This window comes from Lepidothrix coronata, unplaced genomic scaffold, assembly GCF_001604755.1.
Source record: "Lepidothrix coronata isolate B3197 unplaced genomic scaffold, Lepidothrix_coronata-1.0 Scaffold27, whole genome shotgun sequence".
Classification (NCBI taxonomy): Eukaryota; Metazoa; Chordata; class Aves; order Passeriformes; family Pipridae; genus Lepidothrix; species Lepidothrix coronata.
This window is the reverse complement of record NW_016690207.1, coordinates 1,171,662-1,193,864: the sequence shown is the minus strand read 5'-3', so window position 1 is coordinate 1,193,864 and position 22,203 is coordinate 1,171,662. Positions and strand designations below refer to the sequence as shown.

Here is a 22,203-nt window from a genome sequence, read left to right as displayed (position 1 = left end):
AAACCCAGCCAGCCTCTCCAAGCCATTCAGACTTCAGAGCTGAAGAGGAGGTTATGTCCTGGGGATTTTTTTTTTGCTGTTGCTTTTCCAGCACTAATGAGCGGGGAGGAAGTTCTGCTCTTTGTTCCAGTCACGTTCACTGGTTTCTTTTCCCCAGTGAGTAGTGGGGAGGGGAGGGAGGGGATGCACCGCGTGTCTGTGTGGACACGTGGGACCAAGGCAGCGTGGGATCGTTCCACTTCACTCCTGAGTTTTAGGCGGCAGGAGTTCCTTTTGTGAGGCTTTTGGTTTTCCTCATCAGATCAAAACAAGATCTTGGCTTCAGTAGGATTCATTCAGAGCTGGTGCAGGGCAGTGATGTGCAGCTCTCTTGCAGTTTTCTGTGTTGCAGAGGGAGCTTCTGGCCTCGAGACTTCTTCCCACAGGCTCTGGATAGTTTTTTGCTCCCTTTTCTGGGGAGCTGGAGCATCCCCAGCACCAATTTTGGCCTTTGCAGAGGTCTGTGTGCTGTCCTTGTTCTGCCAAGCACATCTCTGCCTGTAGAAACACAGCCTGTACGTGGATGCAGCCGTGGGCTTGGGCTCTGCTCTCCCTTCCCTCCAGTTCAAGGGTTTTTAAAGATCAGCTGCAGTTCAGAGCATCCTACACGTGAGAGGTGGTGGGAGGGCTGGGTGCCCTTGTTCAGGAGGTGCGTGGCTGCTGCCTTGTAAAACTTCACCCAGCTCTTGCCCTCCTCCTGACCCTGGCTTGGGATGTGGCCACATTTACTTTTAGCCACTTTTTTTTCCTTGCCCCCAAATCCTGAAATTCACACAAATAAACCAAGGTCTGTTATTTCCTCGTTACTTAGGGATGGCCCAAGTCTGTTGGTACCCTCACACACATCACAGCATCTTCACCACAAAAGCTGCCAGGATGAGTTCCAGTGGCCCCCTCAGGGGTTCAGCCCCACAGCACAGACCAGCTGTGCTGAGAAGGGACCCGGTGCCTGAGGGTGATGGGCTCTGCCACCCGCCCTCGCCCACCCCAGCACCCACTGCCCCTCTGCGAGGGCTCAGCGCGGCGTTATCATAATGCAGCATGAATTTCATTAGCTCATTTGTCTCTGAGCCTGGAGATAATTTAATCCCGAAGTGGCTCCCAAGGAGGAGCACTTGGAGCACTTAGTCTGTGAAGCTCAATAACCCCTCTCGGCTGCTGGCTGAGCTGAGCTCGGGGCTGGCCGGGGCACGACCGTGGGCTGTGCACAGCGAGGGGGATGTGGGACTCCACTCCACACCCTTCCCATCTCGTTAGACAGATTTTATGGCATGAAATAACGACGGGAGCCACAGCACGAGGTCTGTGCTCACCGAGGGAGCCGGGCCGGGGGAGAGGGTCCCTCTCACACCATCTTGTTTTACTTCCATCTAATCGCTGGAAGGTTTACTTAGCAAGCTGCAGAAAAAAAAAAAAATCATTACATATGCTGCTAGTGGCCTGGTTAATTAAGATCTACAGTTCTCTGGGTAGGAAAAGACGACCTATATTTACTGTATGTAGGAAGACATCTGTCAGCTAGAAGCGCTAGATATCCCAGCGCAGGTTTGTCCTGCTTTTGCAGGCTCTGAATTGCAACTGTTTTAAGCTCTGATGCAGACCAAGTTAATTTTAAGATGACTGTTACTATTCTAAACATAAGGAAGGGCATATTTAGCCTCTCAGTACTCAAGAAGGCAAAACCCCCTGCATGTTTCTAGTAATTTTTCTCTAACAGTTTGCACAAAACAACAACAACAAATCCTATTTGGTTTCTGCAAAAGAATATGTTCGAGGGTGATCGTAAAATAGATTATTTTTAAATCTGCAGATGGTTTCCACATATTCCTCCTCAGCTCACTGCAGCTTTCCACCTCAGTAAACTGGTTTGTAATTTAGCCGAGGGCTGTGGAGCAAGCGTTCTGTCGTCTTGTTTTTCTTGTTCGCCTCCTTTGCCCCCCCACCCCCTGCTTCCTGTCCCCCTTCTCTTGTCTCCCCTCGCTTTTCCCCTGCCGAGGGGCTCTTGGTGTTGGCATGGGTGTGAAGGGACAGTGTGTGATGACTGGCTTTGCCGTGGCACTCCCCACATCCCGTGCCCGAGTCCCTCTGTGGGGAGGTGCTGGGGGGCTTGGATTAGGGTTGGGGGGCGATGCCACGGAGCCCAAACCACACTTCCCACTCTGTTTCTTGCTGGGGAAGCTCTGCCACGTTGGGCATGGAGGTGGCTGCTCCCACCCACACGACCCCCCCCATCCCATGGAGTTATTGGGGGGCTCACTGGGGTGCTCAGGCCCTGGAGAAAGGGTGAGGGATGCACAGCTCTAGGAAAGATAATTAGAGGAAGGATGCACTTTGAGTCCTGCAATGGCAGCTGCCCCCTCCCCCTGCTCCCTGGAAGAAAACACTGCTTTTTTTATTTCTTTGTTCTTTCACGGTTCGGCATTATAATTATTGAGATTTCACTGCAGGGCAAAATGATCATTTGACAATGTAAGTGGGGAAAATAATTCTCATGTTATCCAGCAGCCTCACTCTTATTATAATTATGGCGAAACTCCTGCAGATTGAAGTGGGGGCAAAGAATTTCCTCCTATGTGGTGTTTGGCTTTTCAAGATTTCTCAAGATTTGATTGCAGATGGGAGGGTTTTTCCCCCTCCCGTATTTTCAATAATCCAGGGTTGGTGATGGATGGCAAAGGACCGGAGTACCTGTTGTTTTCCCCTTTGTTTTCATTAGGCATTTTCCATTTCTGTCATTCTCGGCGTTGGTGATGGATTTTTATGAGCAAATATCTTGGTTTGAGCCGTTCGGAATTGTTTGCTCAGTAATGTCTGCAGCAGCAGCAGCAAAACCCAATTAAAAAATCAGGGGAAAATTGATGCAAAAAACTGCAAATCAGCCCTTCTCAAAATGGGGGCCAGCGATGGCTTGTTCTGAGCTGGGCAGGCAGTGCTTGTGTGCTCACCGGGACCTGGGCTGGGCAGCTGGGGCTGGGCACCCTGCAGGGCTCTTCTGGGGAGAGCAGAGATGCAAAGAGGTTATGGCTGAGATAACACGTGGGTGCTGTGGTATTTTCTTCCCTTGGGAACGCTTGATTCCGTGGTGTTGGTGGTGCCACTGGAGAAGACTCTCCAGATGTGTGTCCTTCCCGGGGCAGTGCGTTCCCTGTGCTGTCCTGCAGCCCACACCGTCCTGCATCCCCTGTTGTCCGGCATCCCACACCACCAGCCTGGTGTTCAGCATCCCTCACCAGCCCTCTCCCGGGCAGGGAATCGCAGGGTGGTGGTGGGGTCTGCTGTCCCCTGCCACCCTGGGGCTGATGGAAACGAGCTGACAGAACAGAGGCAGCATTAGCCTAATTATGGCCATACCCGCTACCTCGGCGTGGATTTTCCTTTCTTAGCGACTTCCTGTTTTCCTCTTTGAGATGCAAATTTTTGCACAGTCCTCGATCCAGATTTTCTTCTCATTAGCATGAAATCTGACTAGTTCCGCGGTTTTTTAAATAGCAAATAAAAAAAAAAAGAAAAAAGAAAAAAAGAAATAATTAGACGCTTTGCACAAAGCAGCGGTGAAGCCCCTGTGACTCTGGGGGGCAGGAGGTGGAGGGGGTTGGTGAGGAGCGTGCTGTCGATTTTCGGGAGTCACTCAGCCGCAGCGGCGTTTTGCTGTGCCAGACTCATACGTGGCTGAGCCGGAGCCGGGCATTAGCACAGAGGGGTCAGTGGGCAGAGACCCTGCCCGGCTCCCCGGCACTCTGTGCTGCTTTCCCGGACCCCCATCCCGTGCCGGAGCCTCCGCTGCCATCAGAGCAAAGGCAGACACACGTTCAGCCTTGTGGACCAAGGCTTTTCGTTTTGCTTCGTCCTGAAAAACGAGTCTCGTCGTGATAGGAGGTTAAAAAAAAAAAATATCCCCCCCTCAAAAAAATTACTCTCCAAAAATCGTTTTTTGAAATGAGTGTTCTCTCGGTGGGTTTTACATGGTTTTATGCCTGCCGTAGTCCCAGCCCGCTGCAGCTCAGCGCTGGGAGAGGACTGGTGGCAGAGCCGGAGCAGACGGCACTGTTTTGTGGTAAATGGTCACTAGTAATATTCAGCTCTCCTTGGAAATACAAATACGGTCCTCTCTGTGCGCGGTACGGGGACGCGGCGGGCTGGGCTCGGGGAGCCGCCGTGCTCTCCTGATCTCCTGCCAGACTCGTGTCCCCACGCACCGGGAATGCCTTTTGCCTGGCATCGCCTTCCCCCCCTCCCCAGCCTCCCTTCCCAGCCCCTCCCTCCCCCCTCTTTCCACCACATAATGAGTTTGATAAGAAATTGTCTCGTTAACAGGATTAGCCATGGAAATCTCTAGTCCCCTCCTATTCATTTTGTAATGCTCTTCATCCTGTTCTGTAATTTTCTGCTGGTATTAGGCGTCTCCGGACCACCTCGGGAGATTAATTCCTCCTCCTTTGGCAGTGCCAGCGTGGCCGGTGGCAGGGGAGGGCGGTGGGCGGTGCAGGGGGTGAGCCCCGGCCCCCTGGCCCCCATCCGGGGGATTCCTCCTCCCCCGTGCTCTGGTTCGGTGGAAGTGTGTCATTCCCAAAGTCACTTGCGCAACAACGCAAACAAATGAAAGTGTCCCCAAACACTGCTCGGTTTCGCTGCCAAGCGCTCCGGTGACTCAGAGGTGGATTAGAACCCGGAGAGGCAAACTGTGCTCTCCCTCGTGCCCGTGTGAATCCAGCTCCGTGGGCAGCGTAATTCCGGATTTACTTCTAGGAACATGACTTGCGAGACTGGCCCTTGGGTAAATAATGACTCTTGATTTAATAACTCCTGCCAGCCCTGCAGGATACCTCACTTCCGAGGGAGCTAATAGAGAGAGATCTTTCCTAACATCTGTTTTCCCAATTTTGCTGACTTGTGAGCCTGTATCTGGGAAGCAGCATCCAGGTAGCAGCAACTGCCCACTGCCAGTGAGTCCAGTGGGGATGGAAAACATCTGGAACCACCGCACAGATGTATCAAACACTGCTGAAACAACACCACTGAGCATTGTCTCAGGTGAAATGAAATCAGTGTTTGTTGTTTCCTTAAGCACCTACCTGGATGGCTCTGAAATGCACCTTGGATTTTCCCTCCCAGAAAGCTTCCCATGCTCAAAATCAGAACTTCTCTTACACCTTCGTTGCCCAGAGAGAGAGAAATGCAGATGGCAAAGCCATTGCACCGAGAGTAAAGTGACAGAGATGCTCATTGCGCCGTGGACTGTGAGATTTCTGGGGTAACACATGCTTTAGGAGAGGGAGAGCAGGGGCACTGCGTGGGGGGCTGTGACAGGGCCATTCCCACCCAACGGATTCCTCACAGATCCGGTCATTTATTCACTGCCTGCTGCTCCCTGCCGTGCGAGTGTCCATGAGCAGACTCACTTCCCCTGCATCCTTGGAAGCTGTTTGTCATGCTGCTGGTGATTAATTTGTGCAGTGGGGATGGCACCTGAGCAGCTGGTGAGAGCGGGAGCTCTGTGGAGGGTGGGCCTGGCCGTGGTGCTCCCAGTGCTCTGCTCAAGCCACGCGCTGGCTGCTCACGCCCCAGTGCAGGGAGCAGGATTGCCAGCACCTAATCCTGACTGTGCCCATCCCATATTTCTTTCAGAGTGTGTTTTCCTAAGCCCCGATAAGGCAATCCTTATTTGTGCTGGTAAACCTCTACACCACCACAGCAGTCAGTGCCCCTCAGCCGTGGTGATGCCCCTGGCAGAGCCTCCACTGTCCTGGGCACCCCACAGGGCAGGGTGACAATGCTCCTGGCACCACACGCCCCTGGCTGCCAGCCTCTTGCAGAAATTTGATGCTCAGAAAGCCCCTTCAGTGTTCCCTTTTGTATTTATTGACTTGTCAGGTCCCTGGAGCACTGGCAGCAGGGACCTGGCACAGCGTCTGCCGGGCAGCAGCGTGACAGGGAGGTGACAATGATGCCCTCCTTCTAAACCTTTCCTGTTTTTCGCTTCTCTCTCTCTTGTTTCATCTCTCCCTCTCAGAAAAGCCATTTAAATGTAATTCCATTCTTAAACCCTCTCCCTCATGCATGCCTAATGAACAGCAGGCAGAGGTGCCGGAAACAGGCCCGAGTAGGATCCAATCTCGCAGAGTGTCGACAAGTCATTTGGAAGGCGCCCTGGGAGCGCGCCCAGTTTTATTGCAGTGTAATTAGAAATAAAATCTTGTTGCGGGAGGAGAATGAGAGATGGGTGTTAATCCTGTAACGGGAGGAGATGGAGCCGTGCTTATAAAGGAGATTAAGGAGGGGAGGCAGAAAGCCCGTCATGACTTCCCGATTTCCTCCCCTCCTTCTCTGTTCCCCCTGCTCTGGCTCCACAGCCTCCAGCAGCAGCCAGCAGGTCCTTTCCTCAGGAGAAGGGCCGCTGCTCCTGGAGGAGGAGGAGGAGAGAGGGAGCCCCTTGGTGCAAAGCCCGAGCTGCTTGTTCTGCTGGCGTTGGTCACGTTACAGGTGCCCATGACTTCCAGGTGGGAATCTTTGGCTGGGTACACAGCAGTGCCAACTCAGCTCTGCAGGAGAGCTGTGCTGCCTTTGGAAGGGCTGGGAGTGGCGACAGCCGTACACCTCCCCTGGGATCCCCACGGCAGGCAAACACGTAAATAAATCTGTCAGATATCGTGCGCTTCATATGGAATTTGTACTGGGCTCGAGTCGCGGCTCCTCTTTAACGTCTCTGGGAGGGAGGGATGGATGGAGCTTTAATCTTGGTTCCTGGTCCAGGGCCCCTCTGCTCTCCGCATTTGCCGTGGCATGAGCTGGGCTCAGCCTGCTGAGATGAAAGGCAGCTCTGGTGCGTGGCCCTCGACACCAGCCCACCCCTCTGCCCCATGTCCCCTGCCCAGCTGGGTGCTGCACCCCAGAGCTCAGGAGGTGGTGAGCGGTGCCGTGCCGCCTTGTGCCACAAAATGGGCAGGAGTTTCCATCCTGGTTATGTTTTCTGTGGATGTTCCTTGTCCCCAGGCGAGCTCCATGCCGGGCAAATGGCATCCTGGAACAGCAACCACAGCAGGGAAGTGCCGCTATGGCAGCGGTGGAAAATTACAGGCTTTGCTCTTTGGGGCTTCCCCCTCCATGCCTTCCCCCCGGGAGGAGTTTGTCACTTTAAGCGTGGCCAGAAATAGCACCAAGCAGTTATTGGATTTGTCCGGGATGCCTTGGGATGCACATGCTCCGAGTATGGCTAATTCATAAACGCTGGCACCTATTGATTCTCCGGCAGCACCAAGGGAAAGTTATCTCATTAGTCTTATGAACTATAAAACGTGCTCCCTCCTGAAGCCCTGACCCTGTTGTTTTGATAAATCTATATTGGATAGAGCAGGAGCTGGTAACCTGCATCGACTGTAATCTTTCTCTCGGAATTGGAAGGCCCTTGGGAATGATGCTGGGGTTTCACGGCCACCACTGGCAGCTGGTTGCAGGAGAGGAGTTTGGTAACAGCAAATGTGTGTCTGTGTGTGTACTCAGCGAGACCCTCCTGATGTTCACCATGCAGGAGAGCCCCCTCTCAGCCTGGTGCCTTTCCCCAGGTGAGGGGAGAGCTCCTGGGAATTTAGGTGGAATTTAGCTCCTGGTGGGCTCTTGGCTGCATTTGAGCCGAGGGCTTTGGTGGTGGCTTTGGTGAGGCAGTTCCAAAGGCAGCAGCTCAGGTCTGGCTGGAAGAGTTATTAGAGGCACATCGCTCCAGACTGGCCACGGATGTACTTAATCCTCTGCTTCCCGTAAAGCTTTTCCACCTCCTGGCAGGCAGAAAGATCTGATTTTATTCTCCGACCTTCGGTGTTAATCTCAGTAGCACACTCAGCAATAAGTCACTCCGGTGAGGTCTGTCGGAGCCGCTCACATCAATTACTGCCCCGCGTCTCCCCTGAACCAGCACAACGTTCCTCGACGGAGTTACTTGTCCCTTCTCAGGAAAAAAAAAAACCAAAAGAAGCTGTGCTGTCAGGTTGGGTAGATCTTACACGGAACGTAATGGCATCACCACAGCCATGGCTTGTGAGGGGCAGATGCCTCCCGTGGCTCCGTGGTGGGGGTGTGGGTACTCAACTTGCAGGTTTTCAGCCCGTTCCTGTCTCTGGGCTGGGTGTTAAGACTCAAACTCCATCTTGGAGCCTTGATCTTGGGCACCAGGCTTTGTTCCCAGGCTGGAGCACGGCAGCCCAGGGCTGTGGTTACCCATGCACGGCCGCGTGTGGGGGTGTGGGTTGGGGCTGCCAGCACTTTGCAAAATACAGCCCCGTTACCATGGAAACCGGCTCCCCCATCTCAAATTCCAGTGCAGCCAATGCTCTTCGCTTACTGGTTTGATGGGAGATGAAAAATTAATGTCTGATTTGCATGTTATTTCAGTGCTGTGGGACCACTCCCCCTGCCCTTCCACAGGGTCTGTACGGATCCCTCGGCTCCAGCTGCCAGCGGAGCGTGAAGCTTGTGCTGCTGAGCATCTGGTCCCAGTTGCATACTGGTGCTGCCATGCCATAGCGTGGAGGCAAAACCATGCCTGAGGTGTTTTGGCTGGGGAGCCCCTGATCTCTCCCAGCAGGAATGGAGACACAGGGGTGTTGCTGGAGGTGTAGGATGGCCCCCCTGCATCCCATGGGACTGCCTACTCTGCTTCCACAGGGTGCCTCTGTTAGCCACAGTTGGCTGGCATTACTATTAATTTCTTTGCTGTTTGGAGCCCCTCATGCTCTTGTATCAAGCAGTTAAAGTCAAACCTGCACATCTGGCTAAACCACAGCTAGAATGGGTAGTGCCAGCACAGCCAGCTCTGTGCCAGGGACACAGTCTGGTTCCCTGGGTGAAGATCCCTGTTTTCTGCTGGTCTGTCACCTGCAGCACTTGTGGGATTGGGCATGGGGTCCTGCCCCAGGATGGGGGAACCGGACTGCTCTGGGAGCATCTGCCTCTTGTCCTCTATCTCACCCATGTTTATTCTGCTCTTATGAGTTTGACCACTATGCTCTTCTGGCTTAACTGAGAATATGTGGGTGCTTCGAAAAGGTGCTGGAAGAAAAACCAGCTCTTTGGCCTCACTGGCTAGATCCTGGCTTACCAGGCATTGTGCAGGACTTGAGGGAGTCATTTGCAGCCATTGCTGATTTCAAGGCTGGGTTTAAAGGTTTCCACTCGGCGCATTCAGCTCCACTAAATTACCTTCTGCATCTCTGCAATCACGGGGTTTGGTAGGGGGTGGTTTGGCTGGCAGCACGGTGCAGCCAAGCAGACAGAGCACTTCATCCCACCTGCGGCTGGTGCTGGAATAAACCCCAAAGCCCCACGGAAGCTGGGGTGAAAGCCTTGCTGTCACGGTGGGACAGGGCAAAAGGCTTTCCAGGTGGGCAGGAAGCTTCTCTCCAGAGCCTCAGCTTACCCTGCACCCCATGTAGCCACTACACAGGTCTTTCTATTCGTGTTAATTACTGTTATTATTCATGATGGATTGTAGTGGTCATGAGCCAGCCAAAGACTCCTTTCCACAGGCGCCAGGCTCCAAAATCTGCTGGCTGGAGGGGGCTGCTCCAGCAGCACTGCCGGGGCCGTGCTGCCCTGCCTGCTCTCCCACCACCCTCCTCCCGGGGCTCAAACATCAGCTTGAGCCCTTATTTGTTTTCACATGCTTCTAAGTAAGTTAAGCTAATTATTAACTCAGCGGGACGGATTCACTTTTAATTGCGGCGTTGCTATGGAGCGCGTGGCACCGCGGCGGAGCAGCGTGTGCGCAGCAGCGTGTGCCAGAGCATCGTGCCACACACTCTCCTCGCCCTCTGCGGCCACGGCGTGGCTGAATCCAAGCCCTGGGAGTGCTTGGAGTGTGTAAGGACGCCCCAAGGCCACCTTTACACCTGGGCAGGTGTGTGCACCCAGGACGAGTGATGTGCCCACAAACGCAGGGGCTGCTGTTGCACACGTGAGGCTCACCCAACTTCACCAGCCCGCCTGAAACTTCAGCCAGAGCTGCACCCCAGTGTGGCAGAGGGGCAGGGAGGTGGAGGAAGGTCCCTCTTTCCCTGCCGTGGCTCCGGTGCCTGCCCGGAGTGCAGGGGCTGTGCCTGACCCGGGTTCTCAGCCCGCGGTCAGGGCTGGCTCGCTCACTCTTCCCCTCCCTTTGTGTCTCCAGAAAATAGGTTTTTTATTACTTCTTATGGAGGTTTGTACATATCGGACGTGCAGAAGGAAGATGCCTTGTCCACCTACAGGTGTATCACCAAGCACAAGTACAGCGGGGAGACGCGGCAGAGCAACGGAGCCCGGCTCTCCGTCTCAGGTGAGCACGTGGTGCTGGCAATGTGGGCAAGAGGGGGGGATCCTGTGCCCGGGAGGGGGTCCTGTGCCCGGGAGGGCGTCCAGCCCTACCTGAAGCCTGCTCCCCTGCCTGCCTACAGCAGTGCCATCCTCCCGTGACGCGCAGGGAGCAATGGCACTGCCACCTCGGGTCCCTGCAGCGAGGGGACATCCCGGGGTGGGGGGGTGCGAGGTCCGGTCGGGGCCGCACGGGGGGTTCACGCTGCCTCGCCCGTGCCCCCCGGCCGCAGCCCCGCCGTGCTGGGCGGCGGCAGCGCCGCGTCACCGCGGGCGCGGGGCGATGGGGCGCGAGGCGATGCGCGGTGACAGCCCGCGATGTGAGCAGCCTGACGCGATGTGACGAACATGCAAGCGATACTGCGGCGGAGGCAGTGCAGTCCAGAGTGCCGGGTGTCTCGGGGCGCTCCCGGCTCCGCTCACTGCCCAAATTACTCCGCTCGGGAGGGAGGGAGTTCTCCCGACTCGCAGCCGCGCTCGGTGCGGCGCGCCCGCGCTCTGCCATGTGCTTTTTCCATCCTCGGGTGCACAGGCGGCAGCTCCCGCACCAGTTCCTTGAATTAACCCCTCAGCTGATAGGGAAGGGGTCTGGGATGTCCGGGTCCTTGCCTCTTAGAGACCCAAGGGCCCTGTGTCTCATCCATTCCAGTCCTGCCACGCATCCCAGCAGTGCATGGGCATCGCTGGGTGTGTCATCCCCAGTCCATGCTCTTCGATCTGGCCCGGTCCCCTCCTGGTCGCTGTCATTATTTACACGTCACGGCGTTTTACTTCTGCTTGGGAGTAATGAAAGAGGTTTCTTTCCCCTGGAATTTAATTTCACGCCTGAGACTTAGTGATTAATTTTCTCCTTTCCCAGCTGCCTGATGGGCCCTTTTGCTTGTAAATTTTGAAATGTGCCACAGAATTTGTGTATTTTGCACCAATTAGGTGTCACCTTGAGTAATTCCTCTGGTGCTGAGTTTATTCCTCCCATCAGCTAGTAAGATGTGTTTTCCCTCCCACCTCTCCCACAAGCCTGTTGTCCTGGCTGCTGAAGGCTGTGCTGGACAAGTGGGACAGGACACCTAATGCTCAGTGAGGATGTGGCTGGCATCCTGCACTCCTGCCAGCTCATGGGGATGGGGAGAGCCAACCTCTCAGGGATGATGCTGATAGGGCACAATGCTACCGGTGTCACTGTGGCGGAGGGGAGACACCTCAGCTGCTCCTCTTCTCTGGGTGAGCCCAGTTCCTCTCTGATCCCAGATCCGGCAGAGTCCATCCCCACGATGCTAGACAGCTTCCAGTCCAGGGAGGTGAAGGCAGGCCGGCTGGTGGAGCTGCCCTGCATCGCCTCGGGCTACCCCAACCCGGCCGTGCGGTGGATCAAGGACGGGCGGCCGCTCCCCGCCGACAGCCGCTGGACCAAGCGCATCACGGGCCTGACCATCAGCGACCTGCGCGTGGAGGACAGCGGGACCTACATCTGCGAGGTGACCAACACCTTCGGCTCCGCAGAGGTCACGGGGACCCTCACGGTCATAGGTGAGAGCGGGTGGGGAGGAGCGGGGTGGGGGGGGCTTGGTCCTGCTGCGTTCTGAAACGTAAACTCTTTGTCAATTCGAAGCCTTAAAGGTTTTATGCAGCTGTGTAAATAACAAGCTTTGTATTTTGGTGTGGTGTGTCGCGTGCTGGATGCCAGTGTCTTGCACGTGTCCAACGTGTTGGGTGACTCTGTGCTTTGCTTTGTTGATTAACATAAAATTTATGTTGATTTACATAAAATAAGCTCTAGCCAAACAGTAAATACCATCTGGGCAGGCCAAGTATTTATCACGTGCTGTTTTCCCGGGGGTTCCTCCTGTCACCAGGATCCTGGCAGTACCAGAGCCACTGTACCTGCCTTACCTGGAGCAGCACTGGTGAGCACAGGATGTCCCCAGCTCAGCACTGTCCCCATCACACTGACCACAGCTTCTTCCAGCCATCCTGCCACCTCCCCAGAGTACCCCTGCTGGGTGCCTGGGGCTCATGTTAAAAGCAGGGACTGTCAGCAGCGAGGATGGTGGCAGGGCCACCTGCCTTATTGTGCGGTGACATTTTACGCGTAGCCAGGCTGGCGCTTCCAGGGCAGGGAAAGCAGGGAGAGCAGAGTAGGGATGAGTTGCCCACCGCAGCACTGCCCGGCACTGCCAACGCCTCACTGCTCTCCCTCTCTCACAGACCCTCTGCGTGTGACCCTCACACCAAAGAAGCTCAAAACAGGCATCGGCAGCACCGTCATCCTCTCTTGTGCCCTCAGCGGGTCCCCCGAGTACGTCATCCGCTGGTACCGCAACACGGACCTGGTGGCGGTGGATGACTACATCTCCATCCGGGGCATCAGCAACGAGACCCTCCTCATCACGGCCGCCCAGAAGAGCCACTCCGGGGCCTACCAGTGCTTCGCCACCCGCAAGTCCCAGACGGCACAGGACTTCTCCATCATCACGCTGGAGGGTGAGCTGGCTCCCCAGGGCTGGGGGCTTTTTCCTCTCCCCCTCTCTGAGGGGACACTGGATCCTTTGTGTGGGTCTGGGGGGGCAGCGAGACCCGCTGGGGTGGGGGTCCTGGGGCCAGGCTGCTCCCAGCCTGCTCGATGGGCTTTGTGTGCTGTCAGGATGACCAGGACAGGGCAGGACCAAAACAAATGTTGACTTGCCATCCCCGATCCCTGGGCCGAGGCACCTCCATTCACCAGACAACCCTCCCTGATCCAGCGTGTTTGGATAAGGGATGGGCTGTGCCAAGGGAGCTGTCCCCTCGAGCCAGTGTCTGTATCAACCAGCACGTCCCCTCACTCCTCTCAGCATCTCTGTGACAGGGATGCTGGCGTGTCACTGGCTGGGCTCCTCTCCTGGCCGAGCCGGGGCTCCCGCTCCAGGTGGGAGCTCAACACCGTCCCATCAGTGGGTGACTGCTGCTGCCTGTGGCTGCCGCTCGCTGACCCCCGTCCCGCTGGGTGCCCCCCAGATGGGACCCCCCGCATCGTCTCCTCCTTCAGCGAGAAGGTGGTCAACCCCGGGGAGCAGTTCTCCCTGATGTGTGCCGCCAAGGGGGCCCCGCCGCCGACCGTCACCTGGGCGCTGGACGACGAGCCCATCCCGCGGGACAGCGGGCACCGCTCCAACCAGTACACCATGTCGGACGGCACCACCGTGAGCCACATGAACGTGACCGGCCCGCAGATCAAGGACGGCGGCGTGTACCGGTGCACCGCGCGGAACTCGGTGGGCAGCGCCGAATACCAAGCGCGAATAAACGTAAGAGGTGCCTGTCTACTTTTAAATATCAGAATAGGACTTTTACTGGGCTTTTGGTTTTGTTCTGTTCCCCAGCTGGTCGTTCCTCGTCACCTCTCCCTCCTCTTCCCAGCCATGTGGGTCTCCCTGGCTACCCCAACCTCATGCCCTGAGCCCCCCCGCCACTCCTGCCCCGCTCGCTCGCACACCTGCCCTTGGGGTTGAGCCTCTCCGATGCTTAAAGCAGGGAGTTTACCAAAGTGGAAAGCAATTCCAGAGTCTTGAAGAGCTGGAACTTGAATTTGGAGGGGCCAAAGTGCAGCGCTCTCCCCATTGGGGTTCACTCTCACCCCCCCAGGCCCCTGCCTTGAGGTCTGCACAGGGTGGGCAGACACCTCCCAAGGGACCCCACGCACAGAGAAGGTGGTGATGGGCATAGAAGTGTCCCAGGCCCCCCGTGCTCTCCCAGCCATTCCCCATTCCCAAGAGGAGCCCGACTCCCTGGCAGCCACCTCGCCCGCCGGCACAGGGATCTCCATGACAAACGATGATGAGGCAGCACGTGAAATCGTGGAAAATGAGCTTTGATTTGTCATGTCTGTATTTTCTTTGTCTGCTAAAAGCCATGGCCGCGTTAATCACCGTGTTATTACGGCTGGAGCGTGTTGCTCGGTGCGTTCCGGGGAGCGCTCTCAGGCACGGGGTATGGTGTAAACCCCTGCCCATTAATAATCCCCAATTAAAGCTCCCGGGCTTACAGGTGGGAGCGAGACAAGATAAGGGAACATTTATTTGTCTGCTGAGAACGAGGGTTGAAGGGCTGTGTTTGTCTGTGTCTCAGGTTTGAAATGGATCTAGTGGCTTTTTGGCTGGGATCCCAGGAGAGTCGGAATTTTGCTGCTGTTTACTGCTGAATTTGGAGCAAGTTCATCCCTCAGCCGTGAGAAGCCAGAGCAGCGTTTTCAATGTGGATGTTCCCTTGTCTCCCTTTCTTCCCCTCTCTCAGCTCTTGATGGGCTGTCACTAGATAAGATTCAGGTTTCTTTTTCCCTGGCACAGAGCATGTCCCTCAGACAGGCCCGAGACATGGTTACAGAGTGAGATGCTAATTCCTTTTTTCCTGCTCCTTCCCTTAATATGTGATAGAATGAGAAACACCGTCCATCAGCTGATCCTGAGTGTCTGTTAAGCTGTTATCCTGCTACGCCCTCAGGACGAGGAGTCAAGACAGGGTTAATCTTTTGATTACTTTGCTATTTTATGCAGCGGCTGGGAGAACAATGTAATTATCGATGCATGAAACCTCTCGTTTACAGGCTCACCTGCAGCATTCTCGCAGTCTTTAGGCAGCACCAGAGCCAGCCAAAAACTGGTGGCTGTCAGGCTTTTCAGTGATACCCAGGTTGGCAGTGAGGGGCTCAGAAAGGTGGGGTTTAGGGGAGGTGAAGTACGTGTGCCAGTGGAAGTCAGGTTCCCGTAGCAGCTCTTTCCAAGGGTGTTTGGCACAATGCAGGCAGCTTCCTTCTGGGAGAGGCAGAGAGGGGCTGTGATGGTGGGGGAGTGCTCCCCATCTCTCCCACAGCTCCCATGGCTGAGGGTGCTGCCAGAGGAGCCAGGTGGAAGTGTGCTTGCTGAGTGGCCACGGTGCCCGTTGCAGAAACACGCTGCACTTCAGACACCATCCAGCCTCCTCCGATGGGCAGTGGTGGTGTGTGCAAGCTCAGCTTCCCCAGCACTAGGGTTGTACCTGCGAAACTGGGGTGGGATCTGCTGTTTGAGTTGAGGCTGTGACCCAGGAGCACATCCCTGTTTGCAGGTGTGTGTGAGTAGCTGTAGCTGGAGGTTGCAGCCGATGAGCGGCTTTCCCCACACGCGCTGAGAGGAGCCCGTGCTGGCTCCTCACCCGAACCAGGCTGGCTCCCAAATGCTCTGGTTACCTCCTCTGCCTGTGAAACTCACTCCGAAATAGCAGCAGATCTGCATGCAAGCAAACTGCCCTTCGGAATTAACCTAGCCTGCCTCTTCCTTCCTCCCAAATATGTAGGTCCCCCGAGCATCCGAGCCATGAAGAACATAACAGCGGTAGCGGGTAGGGACACTTTCATCAACTGCAGGGTGATCGGGTACCCCTATTACTCCATCAAGTGGTACAAGGACTCTTTGCTGCTGCCCGATAACCACCGCCAAGTGGTCTTTGAGAACGGGACTCTGAAGCTGATGGATGTCCAGAAAGGCATGGATGAAGGAGAGTACCTGTGCAGCGTGCTGATCCAGCCCCAGCTCTCCATCAGCCAGAGCGTCCACGTCACCGTCAAAGGTAAGCAGCTGGACAGGCTTTCCCTGGGTGGGGTGGAGAACTCGTCCAGGTTGCATTGGCGATGTCCCTGCAGTGGGATGGAGGCAGAGGAGCATCACACAGGGAACTCCACGGCTAGGTGGTGGCTGTGCTTCGTAGTCACTGGGGATGGGAGCCCTCAGGAAATGGCTCAGCTCCTGCCGGAGTGGCTACCTGGTCCTGCCTGCTCTCTGGCAGCTGCCCCGAGCCACACCGTATCCATTTCCCCTTACAAGTGATGGAGCAAGGATTTATGGTGTAAACATAACGTATTAAAACATCTAACCTTTGCTTGGATCACCTTCACCGATGTTTTTCTGTGTGTGCTAGCTTTTAAAAAAATAATACTCTCGGTCTTCCGAGCGCACAGAACATCTTAAAAGCTTCTCCAGGCCATCAATTATTCAGCCCCATTGAGGGAGCTATCAGTCCTAATGAATTGAGCCGGATGCATTCCCTCCCAGTGACTCGCTGAGATTGCGCTGGGAGCGCGCGGTGCTCCCGTATCTCCGTCCTCAGAGTTGTCGGGTCGTCTCTGCCCGTCGCCAGCTCGGTGTTTGCAGTAAATCATTTAGACAAACACGGCAGCACTGGGGACAGAGCAGGCCAATTGTCGTCCTCCCTCTCGCCCAGTGGGGTATCCGTGGACTGGATTTACTCTGATCCCGCTCCCTCCTCTCCCAGCCACCATTTTCTTATTAGGAATCAGGTTAGGGAGGGAGTGCATCAAGCTGATTAGAGATGCTGCCACTTGATTAGCTAACGCTCCTCTCCAAGGCTTTCCAAAGGGAAGGGCAGGCTGTGGATAACCTGTCTAAGGGCAGTGTGAGGAGGTCTTCTTGCCCCTTGGGTCAGTCTGCAGGGCATGGCCAGCCCTGCTTTCCTCACCTTATTTAAATCCCTGTCTATGTGGAGCCTCAGGGCTTGAAAAGAGGCCAGAGATGCTGGTCTTGTCTTGGGACAACCGGGACGGGCAAGGCTGGTGTGGGGAGAGCATCTCGGGATGTGTGTGCGCAGCCCAATAACGGGATTCGCTGGGAGGGGCCGTCGGAGGGGGCAGGATGCTCAAGTTCAGCTGAGGATCTGTGTATTCTGGCAAGCAGCCGCTAGTGAACCCTTCCCAATCTGGATTTCCTGCCTCGCTTGGTGGCTGGTGATGGGCTGAGGAAGGTGGTGGCAGCACGGTGAGGGCCGGTGGCACGCTGCTCATCCAGGGCCAGACATCTTCACTCCGGCTGCTGGAGATTGACACCCAGCCCTGCTGGCTGGATTCCCCATTTCCTTCAGCTGTGGCATAAAAGGCCTGTGGAAAAGACTGGCAAAGCCCTAGAAGACAGTCAGGGAGTGAATAAACATAACTGCATAGAGTGAGGACTGTGGGATGCTGTGGAACACCGTAAAGCTTTTATGGCTACAAGTGCCTGGCGACCACATGAAGTGCCACCAGTGAGTTATGCAGGTCCTTCTGAGCACACAGCAATAAAAGCTTTATAAGTCCCTCCGGCACCACTCCTCGTGAGAATGGGGACGTGCAGGCAGCCCCCAGCCCTGCTTGTGAGGCATTGCCCCCATCTCATGCTGAGGAAGCTCCTGCCCAGGTGTAGCTGCTGCTGCTTCTCTGGGGGGCCCCAGGGCCCCCAGGTTCCAGCTTCAAACCTCCCTGCTCCACAGGGCTTTTTAGCTCGGGGATGCTGCTGGGGCCTCTCCCCTGCGCTTCCCCAGCAGCACAATCCAGCATCCAGCCTCCTCCAAGGTGCCCTCACAGCTCCTTCTTCCTGCAGACGTCTTTGAAGGTTTTAATTAATCCCGTGTGGGTTCGGTGCTGTCCTGGGGCTCTCGCACGGCTCTGCTCGGCTGGCTGTGGTGATCTGGGGAGCGTGGTGCTGACACCAGCCCTGCAGCTGGCAGTGCCAGCACTGTGGGGTGATGCTTCACCTCATGGGAAGGCAGAGGCTGTTTGCTGGGGTCCTCTCTGGACCTGAGCTGCTGGGATGGGCTCTGTGGTGGCACTCTGGGCAGGGAGACCCTGGCACAGTGCTCTGGGCTGTGGCAACCTCCTGTGGCAGCCACATGAGAGCCTGGAAGCCCTGGAGAAAGGACAGTCACAGCAGGAAGCGATCTGGGAAGGAAAGGAGAATTGTGAGTTCTGTTTGTGGAAAGCTGGAGCAGGGAGAGCTTGGTCTGAGGGAGCCTGTCCTTTTCCTGGTGCTCAGCAGCAGCCAGAAGGGCACATTCGGAGAGGCGCGGTTCCACAAGCCCATCCTCGCTCTGCAATAGACTGCAGTGCATTCCCAATTAATTATTCATTAATTATGGAAAACAGGCAGCACTGGCTCCATGGCTCCGGCAGCTCGAGCCACGTCTCTGTAGCCGGTGAAGGGGCAGGCAAGGCCTGCCTGTACCTGCCTGTACCTGCCTGCCTGGTGGCAGCAGCTCACACCTGGGGAACAGTGACAGCCCCTGCTTGCCCCCTGCTCAGGGACCAGGCAGTGGTGCTGAGGCTGGGCACAGTGGGGGAGGTGGGACCCCAGGGGTGTGCAGGGGGTACAGGGAGCTGCCCCCGTGCCTCGACGAGAGGGCAGCTCCCTTCTGCCAAAGGGACAATTGGCAGCCTGCTAATTTAATTATGGAGACTGCGGAAAGAGGAGCTCGTCTACCAGGTGCTGAGCCTTGTTAAGCTAATTGTCTCCCTCTCTCCACTTTCTTCCCCCTCCCACATTGCCAGAGATGCTGTGGTTGCCTAATTAAGTTATCAGAAAGATAATGGCTGGTTCTGAATCTGGTGCCTTTAAGAAAAGCATCCATCTAATAATGGCTTTTCTGCAAGCAGATAAATGCTGAGGTGGAATTTCGGTTGGCACGTGGTTGGCGGCCAGGGCTTTCCCCACTGCAGGGTCTGCTCTGCTCTGGAGGCTGGTGTTTCTCCATCCTGCTCTCAGCAGGGTGACCCTGCCAGGTGGGAGAAGTCTTCCTGCTGTTCTGTGCTCAGCAGCACCTTCTGCTCTCCCCTGGCCATGTTCCTGGTGGAATCAAAAGCCTACCTTGGTTTCTGGGCAGCTGCTTCTCCCGGGACAGCAGCTCCCCCAAGCCCCAATGCAACCCATCCCTGCTGGAGGAAGGTTTTCCCGGGATGGGCTCTCCAGCATTTTCTGCCTCTCCCCTCAACAGTCCCTCCACTGATCCAGCCCTTCGAGTTCCCACCAGCCTCCATCGGGCAACTCCTCTACATCCCCTGTGTGGTCTCCTCCGGGGACATGCCCATCCACATCACCTGGAGGAAGGACGGGCACGTCATCCTCTCTGGCTCCGGAGTCACCATCGAGAGCAAGGAGTTCATGAGCTCCCTGCAGATCTCCAGTGTCTCCCTCAAGCACAACGGCAACTACACCTGCATCGCCAGCAACGACGCGGCCACCGTCAGCCGGGAGCGGCAGCTCATCGTGCGGGGTGAGCACCACGGGACCACCCCATGGGCTCAGGAGGGGGGGCAGCGAGGGAGGGAAGCACAGTGGGGAGCAGGGAGAAGCTGGGAGGCTGCTCTGTAGGTGCAGAAGTGGGTGGGAGGGTGAGGAGCAGAGTTAAGCCCCATGTGCAGGAGGGAGCTATAGGGATCTGATGGGGGTTTTGCTACTGTGACCATCTTTTCCTCTCAAATTCCTCAGTGCCTCCTCGTTTTGTGGTCCAACCCAACAACCAAGATGGCATTTATGGTAAAGCCGGGGTGCTGAACTGCTCTGTTGATGGATACCCCCCTCCGAAAGTCATGTGGAAACACGCTAAAGGTAGGGATGGGTCACGTGGCAGTGTGTAGGGACATTGGAGTGGGCTGGGGAGAGTCCCTTTGGCGTGGCCACCCCAGCTCTGAGCCTCACAAGCGCTCCTCTGCCCCAGCTGAGCTCTGTGTCTCTGTGTCCTCTCTTAGGCAGTGGCAACCCCCAGCAGTACCACCCCATCCCCCTCACGGGCCGCATCCAGATCCTGCCCAACAGCTCCCTGCTCATCCGCCACGTGCTGGAGGAGGACATTGGCTACTACCTGTGCCAGGCCAGCAACGGCGTGGGCACAGACATCAGCAAGTCCATGTTTCTCACCGTCAAGAGTAAGTACCCGGGGCCGTGCCGCGGTGGTGATGGGGGTGGCTGTGGCTGTGGGACCTGTGGTGGCCAGCAGAGCCTGCTCTGGTGTGGCCCCCTCCTCCTTTCCGAGGGTTCCTGCTGCACCAGCCGCGCTCTGGCCTTGGCTCCGCACAACCCCGCGATCGATGCGCAGGGCACGGGAGGGCATTGATTCCTCCCCTCCAGGGACCCGCTTCCCTTTTGGTATTAAACACACTTTGTCTTTAATAAAACCAAGCAATCAATCTACATCAGACAGGAGGAAAGGAAATAGCTGGGCTACTTTGACAGGGATGGGCCGGGAAGTGTTGTTAGACACCGTGTTTGAACCGTGTGTGTTATTGGATTGCTCTCCCGTTGCTACCAGCAGAATGGATAATTGCCAGCTCTGTGTTAGTTAGTGGTTCTTGCTGCCGTGAGCATTCCAACCTCCAAAAGGAGGTGGTGGAGGGCGTCTGGACCTGTCATGCTTTCTCCTGTATGTCTCTGAGAGAGGCTGGGGTCGGGGCTGGGCTCAGCAGGGCTAAGCTCTGCCCTGCCCACCCCAGGGGGGCTGAAGCAGTGAGTCCTCTGGCCGCTGGCCCCGTGCCAGAGTGGATGGAGGCTGCAGGTGGAGCTGTGGGAGCCACCACCACTCTGGGCAGGATGTTTTGGGTAGAGGGGATGTGCAGCCCTCTCTGGGCCGCAAGGTGTCCTGGCTGAGGTCTCTGGGATGAGATAAGGAGAAAGTGACTCTGGCTCAGGCAGCTCCTTTCCTGCCTCCCCCTCCCCAGCCAGGCACTTTCTTTCCTGGCATTGGCAGCCGTTCCTCTCAGGGGCTTCTCCCCTCCCCACCCAGCCTCTGCCTTCCCGGGTTCCTTCTCCCCTCCCTGTCAGCTGTTTAATTTATCCCGCCGACTGATGAATCAAAACGAGCGACTTCAAACAAGGCACTTCAATGAGGTGCAGGTACAAAGTCGAGGCGATTAATCCCGAGTGAACGTGCCGAAGTCTGGGAGCCCGAACTGGTGCCGTGTCCCTGCTATCTGCCGTAATTGCATCCCAGGACAGGTTGCTTGCTGACTTGAATAGCACATAACCTTATTATGCGTGTGCTTTTGCATCTCCCGGAGCCCTTGCCGCCTTTGAAAAGGTTCGGATGAATAGGTAGACAAAGCGCCACAGCCAATTAAGCATTAGATGGGCTCTTTGTTTTGTTTCATTTTGGGGTTTTTGTTTGTTTAGTGAAATGTCAGTCCAATTAAAGGGAGATCAGTGCTGGCTTTTCCTGAAAGTCAGGCCACTGCGGACGGAGTTAAATGAGAGTTAATCAGAGCCCAAACAAAGCACACAGGCGGTCAGCAGGGGAGAGGGGAGTGCTGCAGGCAGCCAGCATCGAACATCCCCTTCCCTGGGCTCCAGGAGCGAGTCAGGTAACACACTGGACAGTGTGTGCCATCCTGGCTGAGTGCCCGTGGACTTGGCAGTGCCAGGAGGAGCTGGACGCTGCTTTTGTCAGGGAATGGGCAAGGAAAGCCACCGGATTTTCTGGCATGGGGATGTCACCAGTAGGGCTGGGGCTTTGCTGTCCCTGGTTGCTACCACACCATGGTAGCCTGTCCTTCCCTGTTTTGGGGAGGAACTCAGCAGCACCCAGCCGGGAGCACACAGAGTGGAAGGTGGGGAATGCTGGAGGATGGGAGCCTGTGCCCAAGGGGACAGCGGGGTGGGCTGGGCTCAGGTGAGGGGACTGCCAGCGCGTGATAAATGCCATTTAGCACATGGCTGCACACCTGCCCGGGTGCTGAGAGCGGAGCGTGTGGGATGGGGACGGTCACGTCCTCGGGGGGTCCCGCTGGCTGTGCCAGAGCACTGGGCAGTGCTCTCTGGGGTGGGGGTTCCTCTGCCTGGTCCTCGCCGGCACCTCGATGCCGGGGGTCCAGCTGGGGGGCAGGGAGAGGGGCCACTGCCTGTGTGTCACGGCACAGCCCCGTTTGGAGTTCGCTGCCGTACGGCACGAGCATAACTGATTGCTTCCATGCAATTTGAATTAATCTCATGCTTCAGGTGAAACTCAGCTAATCAGTGTAGAAAGGAAGCTGAGATGGGTGCAATCAAATTAACATCACAGAGCGGG

The 22,203-nt window shown here is 56.2% G+C and overlaps 1 protein-coding gene across 2 annotated transcripts in view; it reads left to right on the top strand.

Annotated features, from left to right (window-relative positions):
• The window catches only part of DSCAML1 (DS cell adhesion molecule like 1), a 101,000-nt gene that overhangs the window by 59,916 nt on the left and 18,881 nt on the right, over nt 1-22,203 (top strand). For both annotated transcript variants that reach the window (XM_017809459.1, XM_017809458.1), the window contains exons 4-11: nt 10,193-10,339; nt 11,623-11,901; nt 12,580-12,855; nt 13,369-13,665; nt 15,682-15,954; nt 19,141-19,419; nt 19,635-19,754; nt 19,895-20,071. In XM_017809459.1, the coding sequence (XP_017664948.1) occupies nt 10,193-10,339; nt 11,623-11,901; nt 12,580-12,855; nt 13,369-13,665; nt 15,682-15,954; nt 19,141-19,419; nt 19,635-19,754; nt 19,895-20,071 (1,848 nt within the window). The remainder of the gene's footprint in view (nt 1-10,192; nt 10,340-11,622; nt 11,902-12,579; nt 12,856-13,368; nt 13,666-15,681; nt 15,955-19,140; nt 19,420-19,634; nt 19,755-19,894; nt 20,072-22,203) is intronic.